Source organism: Ovis aries, chromosome 3 (assembly GCF_016772045.2).
Source record: "Ovis aries strain OAR_USU_Benz2616 breed Rambouillet chromosome 3, ARS-UI_Ramb_v3.0, whole genome shotgun sequence".
Lineage (NCBI taxonomy): Eukaryota > Metazoa > Chordata > Mammalia > Artiodactyla > Bovidae > Ovis > Ovis aries.
Window position 1 is genome coordinate 196,086,944 of NC_056056.1, and position 12,033 is coordinate 196,098,976.

Genomic DNA, 12,033 nt, shown 5'->3' on the forward strand with positions numbered 1-12,033 from the left:
GATTCAATCAAATATGTGGAAAGTAAATAAAAGGGAAAAAACATTTGAAAAAATAAAACATTTGAAAAATAAAAAATTTTCAAAATTACTTAGAAAAAGAAAAAAGCCTAACTAGCAAATACAAATTAATAAAACTAATGAAAACAGGGAGTGAAAAAAAGAAATGACAAAACCAACCCCTCCTCGCTGACCATCTACATGTATGGAACGGATGTGATCTGCCAGATCTGGACTAGAGGTGAAGCAAGCCTGGCACTGGTCCCAACAACAATTATAGGCAATATTTTTGCTTGAAGAAGTAGTGCTTCCTTGTCCATTCATCATTGCTGGAGTTGAACGCCCACTGGAAATTGTGCTGTCTACATCCATTATAGTACTGCTTATGCTACAAAAGAAGAAAAAAGGCTGTGTTATTCCTAGAAGTTCACTAACATGAATATGATCTTATAAATAATTAAGATTACCACTTGACATTCTGCCCCATAAAGCATACGACCCATATTTTCCACCAGAAAACAATATGCTTTAAAATTAGTTTCAAATAATTATTCTCTAAAACTAAATTTCAAATACTATTTGCAATAAATTGCAAATCAAGGCAAAGAAAAACTAGTACCTCAAACTAGCCATGGAATAATTTAAGCAACTTTTGGCAGACATGAAGTCCCCAACACCATACCCCACAGAAAACAAACCAACACACACACACACAGCTCACCACATTCCACCCCTTCAAGAGTCTAAGAAGCATGATAAAATAATAAAGTTTCCAGCTGCAAATAATTTAAAATCAAAAGATTATCTTTACAGTGTTGCAAATCACTTGTTGGTCTTTTCTTCCATTCACTAACCTGAGAAGACAACTGCTACCACATCCTACCTCTTTCCATCTCAAAGCAGTTGGGAAATTTTGCTGTATTTTCCCTCTTAATAAAAAAGCAAGAGAGAACTAAGTGCAAGAAAAGTTTCTCTGATTTTACCAAAGTCCAAAAAGTACTTTGCTGGTCCTCAATTTTTTTCAAAGTCTTATGCACCTCAAACCCTTTTACTTTTTATTTAATAAACAAAGTATTATATACTAGTAATTTTTATTTACTAAAAAATATTAGTAATAAGTCATTAATAAAAATGAATAATTTTTAATGTTAAGAATTTCACATCATAAAAATTGTAACACATTTTGCCTTCATCTTAAGAGCAATTCACTTTATTTCCTTTCTTCATATCTTCTCAATAGAGAAATTACATGGAAGTAACATCAATCACAGAAGGACCAACAGTAAGAATGCTTCAGATTCTAAAACCTATTAAAATCTAAAACTGCCTATACTTAATTTAAGTACCAGTAAACTATACAATTCACATTAACTTTTAAGGGGCATGCTTCCCCATTCCACTCAGTTTTTATTATGGAAAATTTCAAAAACACAAAAAAGTATATCTAAACCTGAACTCAGATACAGACTACAAACTCATGGTTACCACCAGGCAGCAGGTAGTGGGGAAGTAAAGACAAGGGGGAGGGATGAAAAGGTACAAGCTACTGTGTATAAAATAAACAGGCTAGGAGAAGGCAATGGCACCCCACCCCAGCACTCCTGCCTGGAAAATCCCATGGACGGAGGAGCCTGGAAGGCTGCAGTCCATGGGGTCACTGAGGGTCGGACAGACTGAGCGACTTCACTGTCACTTTTCACTTTCATGCATTGGAGAAGGAAATGGCAACCCACTCCAGTGTTCTTGTCTGGAGAATCCCAGGGATGGGGGAGCCTGGTGGGCTGCCGTCTCCGGGGTCGCACAGAGTAGGACACGACTGAAGTGACTTAGCAGCATATACTATACAACACAGGGAATATAACTAATAAATGGAATATACCTGTAATCAAAAGTGGGGTCCAGCTGCTTTGCTTGCGGCTCAAAAGCAATCATTAAAGAGGCCAGGCTGGTGGAAAGTCAAGTTTGCTTTCTTTTGGATGGGGGCAGAGAGGGGGGAATGGGAGGGAACCTGTCCAAAGGGCCGACATCTTCCAATGACCATCAGTGGGCAAGACCTTTTATAGGCTGAGGGAGGGGGTTACATGTAGAAACAGTACAGTCAGCTCTGACAGTCATACAGAAATTGGTCATCTGTGGTCTCATCAGAGTCATCTTGATTGTTTTAAGTATAGTTCAGTTCAGTTCCAGGGTCCGTTTGTTTCCATTTCCTGAGGCCACTTGTCAGAATTGTGGCAGCTTATGTCATGGCCACAGTCTGGTTACCACGTACGTTAACTTCTCTACCTGGTGGGGGTTTCAGTATCTAAGACTGCTCACAGGATATGGCTCAGAGGATTACCTACAGCCCTTGAGAAGGAACTAAAGGTCCTTGACTACATTATTTGGTGTTCTCTGTTTTCCGTTGTTTCTCCATTTTCACATTTCTGATTAAACTTTTTCTTCGGCTAAAGCTTTTTCTACAGACAAAAGTCGGGCAGAGGATATCTTCATAACCTTTAAAAATTATGAACCACTATGCTGCACACCTGAAATATATAATATTGTACCATCAACTATATTGCAATAAGAATAATTAAATCTGAACTCAATATTAACACGGTCCTGTTTGTTATATATAATTTGTCTTTCTCAATCATCCACAGGTTGCAAACATGATACTTCCACCACAATTATTTCAGCACATCCCTTCTAAAAATAAGAACATTCATCTTTAACCACTGCAACCTTATTTGTTCACACCTAAGACTTAGACTGAATTTTAACTTCTTAAGTAAGCTTAATAATGTCTCAGATTTCTCTTTAAAGGATATTCACATACTTAAGTCCTTCTGTTCCTTGGAAGGAAAGTTATGACCAACCTAGACGCATATTAAAAAGCAGAGACACTACTTTGCCAACAAAGATCCATCTAGTCAAGGCTATGGTTTTTCCAGTGGTCATGTATGGATGTGAGAGTTGGACTATAAAGAAAGCTGAGCACCAAAGAATTGATGTTTTTCAATTGTGGTGTAGGAGAAGACTCTTGAAAGTCCCTTGGACTGCAAGGAGATCCAACCAGTCCATCCTAAAGAAAATCATTTCTGAATGTTCACTGGAAAGACTAATGTTGAAGCTGAAACGTCAATACTTTGGCCACCTGATGCGAAGAGCTGACTCATTTGAAAGAGCCTGATGTTGGGAAAGATTGAGAGCAGGCAGAGAAGGGGACGACAGAGGATGAGATGATTGGATGGCATCACTGACTCAATGGACATGAGTCCGAGTAAACTCTGTGAGTTGGTGATAGGGAGACCTGGAGTGCTGCAATCCATGGGGTCACAAAGAGTCAGACACAACTGAGCTAGTGAACTGAACTGAAGTCCTCTGGCCAACTATTTCCCAGTCAACCTACAGAGTCTAAATTTCAGCTCTAACACTTCATTCTAAAACTCCATAATCTCTAGAAAACTCTCAAATGTGAATCAATTCTTAAACATCTGAAATTTTACTTATATATTGTCTAAAATTCACCCCACTCCAGTACTCCTGCCTGGAAAATCCCATCGACAGAGGACCCTGGTAGGCTGCAGTCCATGGGGTCGCTAAGGGTCAGACACGACTGAGCAACTTCACTTTCACTTTTCACTTTCATGCATTGGAGAAGGAAATGGCAACCCACTCCAGTGTTCTTGCCTGAAGAATCCCAAGGACGGGGGAGCCTGGTGGGCTACTGTGTATGGGGTGGCACAGACTTGGACATGACTGAAGTGAATTAGCAGCAGCAGCACTGTCTAAAATAAAATGCATTCATTTTTCAAAGATAACAAAAATGTTTTTAGGATGGTTCAGATATGAAAAATAGGAACTTCCCTGGTGGTCCAGTGGTTGAGAGTCCACACCGCCGATGTGTGGACCAGATCCCCTAATGCTGCAACTAAGACATGGCACAGACAAATAAATAAAGATTTTTAAAAGATAGGAAAAATGACTCAAGATTTCTCTTTAAAGGATATTCACGTATTTAAGTTCATCTGGCTAAGTATCTCGCAGTCTATCTACAGATTCTAAATTTCAGCTCTAACCCTTCATTCTAAAACTCCGTAATCTCTAGAAAACTCTTAAATGTGAATCAACTCTTGAATATATGAAATTTCATTTGTATATTGTTTCTGCAGAAATAAACCGTAAGTATAGTTTATACTAAAATACAAATTTTTACTTGAGCCCCAGAAATTCCAAGTTTCATGAGGCCCCTATTTTCCTTGACACTTGCTTCATATATTTGAAAACATTTTCCCTGTAAAGTTCATACTTTTATAAACCATACTGATTAACTCCAAAGGCAAATAAATAGTAATTTTAAATGAGCAATCCAGCACGCTCAATTTATAAACAACCTCAGAAAACAGGTAAATCTCAATGACCTACTATGGTACAACCTCCAAGTTTAAAAAAAAAAAAAAAAAAAGGAGCCACGCAAGTGCAGGGTAGTACTGTTCCACTCTGCATACCTGAGTGGAGGGAGACACAGAGATACAGCCACCCCCCAAAGGCAAACCTCTTTTCAAGGATACACAAAGTGTTGTCTGTGTTGGGGCGGGCGGGAGAAGCAAGACAGACTTTAACTATAAATAAACTTCTGTATTACTTTAACCACATATCTCCATTGCTTTTACTTGAAAGTCCAAAATTAGCTGAAAATGAAACCAAATTAATTTGCTTTAAATTGAACAAAGTAGAGCAACGTCAAGAGACTCACACCCTTGCGCTAAATTCAACTAGCAATAGTGTCCATCAACGCAGTGCCTAACATGTTTTGCTTATGAACTTCACCCCAGAAGGAGAGCCTTCTGAGTCCAAATAGCCATGAACACTAAGCAATAGTGAAATATTGCTCACATGCAATATTACTCACTTGAAAACCAGTACTTCATGTGGATACAGATGCTCATGAAAGGAGAGCATATTGCAGGTATTAAAGCCCATGAACTCTGCCTACCACTGGCAAATGCAAGAGTGCAGGAGGTAAGGCGCACGTTCTCTGCCCTGAAAGATCGAGAGACACTCTACATTTGGGCGGCATCCCCACAAAGCCTCCCATTGCCCAGCAGGACAAAGTGGAGTCCTACCACATGACCCCTGTTTGGCACCTCCAACTGCTAGAAAGAGTCCAATCCTAAATCTCCAGGCTCTCTTTTGGTCCCAGATTCACGCCAGAATCAGTGGTTCCCTCCAGTCTTAAGATTGGTAAAGACAACAGTTTTCATACAGGAGAGCAAAGGAGACAAATTCTAAGTAATTTATAATCTTGACAGGATAGATACAGATTTCACAGAAAGCAGTGTCCTTCTTCCTATAGTATAACAATAGGATCAGAACTAAAAACTGACCACTTCCACCCAATCTTATGTCTAAGTTCAAGCATATATTAAAATCTTTCATTGTCAGTTCTCCTTCCCAATGAACACTTACTGATTCTATAAGATGTGAACAAAAGCAGCCTGGGATATGGAAGAAAATCTGAGTCAGAAAAAGCACTCAGTCTATTCAGGTAAGTTTCAGTAACTTAAAGCAGTGCTTTTCAAACTAATATGTATATGAACATCTGTGGTCTTATTAACTGCAGATTCTGATTCAGTGGATTTGGGGTAAGACCTGACATACTGTGTTTTTAACAAGAGCTTACTTGTTGATGATGCTGCTACAACATTTTAAGTAGCAAGACTCTAAAAGATCTCTTTCATTATTATTACCCAACTGAGACTGACCCAACTAAGGAATTGTCTCTTACTGTACAATAGTAAGCTAAAGCACACACACATACACCATGACAAGCGAAAATCCTTAAGTTAAAACACACACGCATTACTAAAGATGCCTATGCAATATTTAGGGAAGGGCATAAGCCATTTTGGGGCTGCCCTGGTGGCTCAGATGGTAAAGAATCTGCCTGCAATATGGAGACCTGGGTTCGATCCCTGGGTTGGGAAGATAAGCTGGAGGAGGGCATGGCAACCTACCCCAATATTCTTGCCTGAAGAATCCCCATGGAAAGAGGAGCCTGGTGAGCTACAGTTCAGGGTTGCAAAGAGTCGGGACACGACTGGGCAACTTTCACTTCACTTCTACAAGCTATTTTTAACATAACAACATTCCCTGTTTCCTTTTTTTTCCCATGGGCCCTGTTAAGAAACTATCTGGCAGATCAGACTAACATTTAGAGTAACCAACTACATGGATTTTATGAAAATGGTTTCCTTTGGAAATTCAAGGGCCAACTCACACTTACATATAAGAATAGCCTCTTCAAAAAAAAAAAAAAGAATAGCCTCTTCTTTGATAATTCAAACTACTTCCAAGCAAAACATGTTTGGCAGACATGACCACTGCCAATAGGGCTGTCAATACCGAGAAGATCAGCTTGCTAAATGCCAAGATACAGGAGCAGAGGAAGTAATACAAGGACGCTACCTTATCATTATGGAGAAGGATGAGACAGTGGTCTTAAAGTGACAGAGTAAAGAAGTTTGTTGACATGGTTTCAGATTCTACACTGCAAACAGTCTCTTAAAAAACAAACGAACTGTTAAGTTCTGGCAAATTATCAAATTGCCACACAATTAACTTAAAAAGTATATTAAAATACTTCTTTTTCCAACTAAATATCTGCATGAAGCCAGATTTTCTTCATATGGCTCAACCAAATCACTTCACTGCATCAGGCTGAATGCAGAAGCAGACATGAGAAATAGTTGTTCAGCCAGACATTAAGCCTCCAGTACTCTTGCCTGAAAAATGCCATGGACGGAGGAGCCTGGTGGGCTGCAGTCCATGGGGTCACTAAGAGTCGGACATGACTGAGCAACTTCACTCTCACTTTTCATTTTCATGCATTGGAGAAGGAAATGGCAACCCACTCCAGTGTTCTTGCCCTGGAGAATCCCAGGGATGGGGGAGCCTGGTGGGCTGCCGTCTATGGGGTCACAAAGAGTTGGACACGACTGAAGTGACTTAGCATCAGCAGACATTAAGCATAAAACAGTGTCACTCTTCTATTTTTTTAACTGAAAAGTAGTTTCTTATTTTAAAAAATTACTTTTAATTGGCTTATTTTAAAATTAACAAATGTTTTTAATGTTCTCAGTTTTGATTTTTGACCCTGTAATAGTGGTAACTGTACTCTACATAAACAAGCTCTTTGGTTTCTTCAATAACTTTTTTAACAGCTTTACTGAGATATCTAATTTGTATTTCTCCATACTTAAGAAAGCAAGGCAGTCCTTAAGAGCAAAATGTTTGAGAACCACTGATCCAGACTGTATTTAAAGCAAAGTTTCAAGGTCTCTCTGAAATAGCTTGGAAAGAGTATGTTTCTGACCTGGAATATCCTGATTTTATTCTAGGGTTAACTGCTGAATCTGAAATTCATTTTGAGGTCACATGGATGGGGGCAGTCTTATCTACAGTCTTCTTTCCACTTATCTGTGAGGAAACTCATCTGGGGTATGAATTTTCCTTATTAAATCTGGGTCCTTCTCCTTTTTCCTGGCTACTGAAATGTGTAACTTTACAAGAGGGTTGAGGATGAGGTGTCATTATGATTATGTACATATGTACACACACACTTGATATATACAGCAAATGTATAACATGATATGTAAATGTATAACATGAAATCAAATGTATTTTATTCTTCTCAAAAAACTAAAATATAGGAATTTCAGAATCTCCTATAACATTGATTAGCAAAGCTGCAGCTCTGCACTGGTGCTTCTCCAACCCTAACTTAGGTCTCCACTTGTCCACTCTGATAAAAAGTTAGGTCTGTGAATCATACACTTTATGCTTTACCCAATTAAATGTCTCCCCAAGACTCAATTACTTGCTGAATGCTCTCTTCTGCTAGAGGACTGGCCAGGTGGCTGCTAACAAATCAAAGAGCTGTCATGAAACAATATTCTTTATTGTTTAAATTTAAGATTCTGATCACTGTTGTATTTGTGATATGAAGTAAACACTATTAAGACCAACCACTAACTCATGGCGTCTTCCAAACAAGATTTCCCTACTGGCAATTCCCCGTCACAGCTCTCTGCCAGGAGAATTAAAGTGTAAATGCAGACTAAAGACAAAGTGCTCTTGTCCACAAGTCACATTTTCACAGCTATGCAGCCCAAACAGAGTAAGGAAAAAACTGGATGCTAAAGACTGACATCAACTTGTATCACCCACAAACCTAACATGAAATTTAAGTTCATCTCAAAAAACTTTCCTGTTTTAATTGACTTGACAAATTGTCAAATTTTTGAACTTACAAATAGTAACAAAACACCATTTTAATGTATCTTATGCATTGGGGTTCCAGATAAAAATCTGTAACAACAGACCTCAAAACTGCCAAACTACTAACTTTTATAAAAAGGTTGAAAACCACTGAGCTCTATTATATACAGATCGAGTGTTATAAACTTTAAAAAATGGAGGAGGAAAACAGAATGATCAAGGCATCCAGCCACTTTCTTCAAGATTTGGAAGTTACTCATGGAAGTTACACAAAAGAACCCCCTTTAATCTCTAAGGATCAAGGCTGTTTTATTTTTGTTCTATAAGTGAAAATACATAATCTTTAGGATGTCTTCAGCTCATTGTATCTGAATTACTTCAAAAGAAATATTCTGTAATTTTAACTTTTATTCTATAAATGTACTTCACTAAGAATGAAATATTGTTCCCTATATGGACTGAAGAAAGTGATGAGTTAGACAAAAATTCAATTACTCTAAGGAACACTTAAACAGGGACAAAAATTATAAACCTTGTTTAATTTTGTTATTGGTAATAAACTTTGGGTAGAAATTAGCTTTCAAAGTACTTATCAAATTGTAGGTAAATGTTGTAGGTAAATGTTAACTACACACAGGGAATTCCTTATCTAATCATATAACAAGGTAAACTAGTATTTAGTTAAAAGATGATGTATGCTCCTTTCATCCATAATAAAACTGCCACTCACTACTACAAAGATGACTGTCTCCCCCATACCTGTAGTCAAATTATTAAAAATTAAAATTCAAAACAGTACAAAATATTTAAGATATTTTATTTTTAATTCAAATAAATTTATTTTAATTAATTTAATTAAAACAAAGGCCATATTTTCTGTTTTAGGCAAACTAAGACACATGTGGAGGGGATGGTAAGTCCATATTGATGTCAAACTGTTCCAGTTGCTGGTCAATCAATGACAATCCTGTATTTTTGAAAAGTCTGAAGTTGTATGCCTGATATTACACAACTTTAAGACCTTACATATCTTTACTTCAGTTATTAATACCACTCCTCACCTCCTTTTGTTGGAAGAGACTCTCATTTTGTGCCCTGCTCTTTATTCCAGGAATTGACAGAAATTAAAAGCTAAAACTGAACCAGTTAAAAGAAATAGGTATTTCAAGAAAACTATGAACTGCCTCTGCCTATTACATTTTATGACTTTATCCTAAGGAAAAAGGAGATTATGAAACTTACTATATCAAAATTTGTCTCACAAAAGGGAGGCTCTGCTATTTTTAGGCGACTCCCCACTCTTGACCACAACAGTGAACAAGGACTACCATATGCCCTGCCTTGCTGGCTGCATGCCCTGCACTTTTCTGTGCACTATGTCAGACTGTATTTTCCGAGATGTCCACCCCATGCTCGCAGCTTCCCGCATCCTCTTCTTACAACATGGCATCAAGAAATGGGGGACTGAGGGGAGGGGTGTCTAGCCTACCTCCTCTTCATCTCAGCAAGCCTACCACTCTTGCAGAAGTGACACTGCAGAACTTCCTAGGCTGGGCCATCAAAGGCAGTCTAGCTCTTGGGACACAGTGTGGGAGCCCTGAACCACACTCACTCACCCAGTAGAGAAGCCTGGCTCTCCTGAAGCCACTATGCTAAAGAGATCCCAGGAAGAAAGTACACAGGGCTAGAGATGCCAGAGCCCCGGCTGTTTCAGCTCCAGCTGTCTGAGCCTTCTGGGTCCAGGCCCCACACATGGGACAGCTTCGTGAGCGAGTTTTCTGGCGACTGGTGTCCGCAGACTCTATGTTCCTCCAAGCTGACACCAAGCGGAGCAGGAATGATCTAATCATGTCAAGCCCTGCTCAGACAGGGTATTTGTAAGCAAAGTAATGTTTTAAAACCACTAAACGCTGGGGCTGCTTGTCTTGCAGCCCTAGTAACTGGAACAATGCCTGAGGCGTATTAACTCATGTAATGCTTACAACAGCCACATGAGGGAATCACTATTTACTAATATTCAAGTATGAGTAGCCTCATCTTACAGATAAAAGAGGCTGAGCAAAAAGACTGAGCAGATAAAAGGGACACAAAAATTATGTGACTTGTCCAGAGCACTAATGCCAAACAATCTGTCGCATTTATATGAAGGACAAATGTGTCAATTACTGCTTTTAGAAATACTGAAAATGTTGCCTATATTACACATCACGATAAGGCGACACAGTTTCAGCTGGTGTGTACTCATAGGAAACTATTTCTTTGTTTTTGTATCTACAACGCATACATACACACAGAAGATATTTAGCATCTACACGTAATTTGCCTCGCTTGAACAGATGGTTTTACTAACAAGATGATGTATTAAATTTGATTTCTACAAGTCAATTAGTTTCATAAACTCAAGGTCAGTCATAGAAAGCAACACTATTCTCACATAGAACTTGTCCCAAATTTAGATCGTAGCCCACGGAACCAGATCATGAACCTAACAATATCAGTGTAAAATTTAACTCCAAAATACTTGCTCCAGGGACAAGGAAGCGAGCGGTCACTTTAGTTTTCACATATGAAAAACAAACAGTACGTTTTGAGATTAGTCTTAACCAGAATTAAGGAATTTAGACCACATCTAATTTCTCTAAGACTGCTTGGTTTTGCCTTCCAAACTGCCATGGTCCTGTAGGCTTTCAGAGCTTTAAACTCAGAAGCAAGTAGGGGGAAAAAAGTAAAGGTAAGTGCCTCGTTTTTATTTTAATGCTATATATGCTCAGGTCAAACTCCCCTAAGATCTTTCCTACTCATCTAAGATGGAAGATCCAGTTGATCTGTATGTATACAATGAGTCAGTCACTTATAAACCTCTTATTCAGGTTGAACTCCTAAACCTGGCTGGTGCCTTGCACAAGGGAAATGCTCACATTTTAGTGATAAATTTAAGTAGGCGTTCTAAGGCAAGTAAAATATATGGCTTTGTCACACTGAGTTAATCATAAAAATTAATTAGAGGCACACAAAATCATTGGCCAACACCAAGATATTATTATTACTATTATTACTGTAATTACAAGCTATTATCACTGTAATTTAAAAAGCTAAATGGATTTTTCTAATCAAGAAAAAGACTACTCTCTATCCCCACAATTATTTCTCTGAATAAAGACAAAAGATTTTTCCCCAAGATCCAGCAGTATTCACCAAATTGGCCAAAAGGGACTTTATGCAACGATGATGAAATATAGTTCATGGAAAACAAGACATGACGTCTTGTATCACCACCATGCACGGTGCACATTATTTCCAACTGTTTCTCACCTCTAGTCTACTGCCCTTTAAGATTACTCCACCCACATTTTTCACCCAGCTTAAGACATCAGCAAGCAATTATCTTCAGAAAAACTGTAATATTAGAAACATTTCTACTTCAGTAAAATTACACTAAGAGGTATCTTTTACCTTCTTAAAAAGGTTTCCAAAAAAATATCTATACACAATGATATAAAAATCTGCTATGAGAAACAATACTCACTTTATACAGAGGCAATCACATATTCATTTTGTGTTTAAGTGTTAAATCATGAAAATGATTTTATCAGATGACTTTAGCCTAAGAACGACTACAGTAGAATCCAACACCTCAAAAGACATGTTTGAATGACTGCTCACAGCAATTTTAATCACTAAAAAGCCTACTGCTCATTCATCCGACCCTCAGTACTTTAACAAGTATTTATAAAAGGAATGACAAACATTTTATAACTTAGAAATGAACTAGTT

At 38.1% G+C, this 12,033-nt stretch overlaps 1 protein-coding gene across 2 annotated transcripts in view; it reads right to left on the minus strand.

The window, feature by feature from the left end:
* Positions 1 to 12,033, minus strand: part of AEBP2 (AE binding protein 2) — a 65,843-nt gene that overhangs the window by 42,212 nt on the left and 11,598 nt on the right. For both annotated transcript variants that reach the window (XM_015094908.4, XM_027967831.3), the window contains exon 2: positions 178 to 385. In XM_015094908.4, coding sequence (XP_014950394.2) covers positions 178 to 385 — 208 coding nt within the window. The remainder of the gene's footprint in view (positions 1 to 177; positions 386 to 12,033) is intronic.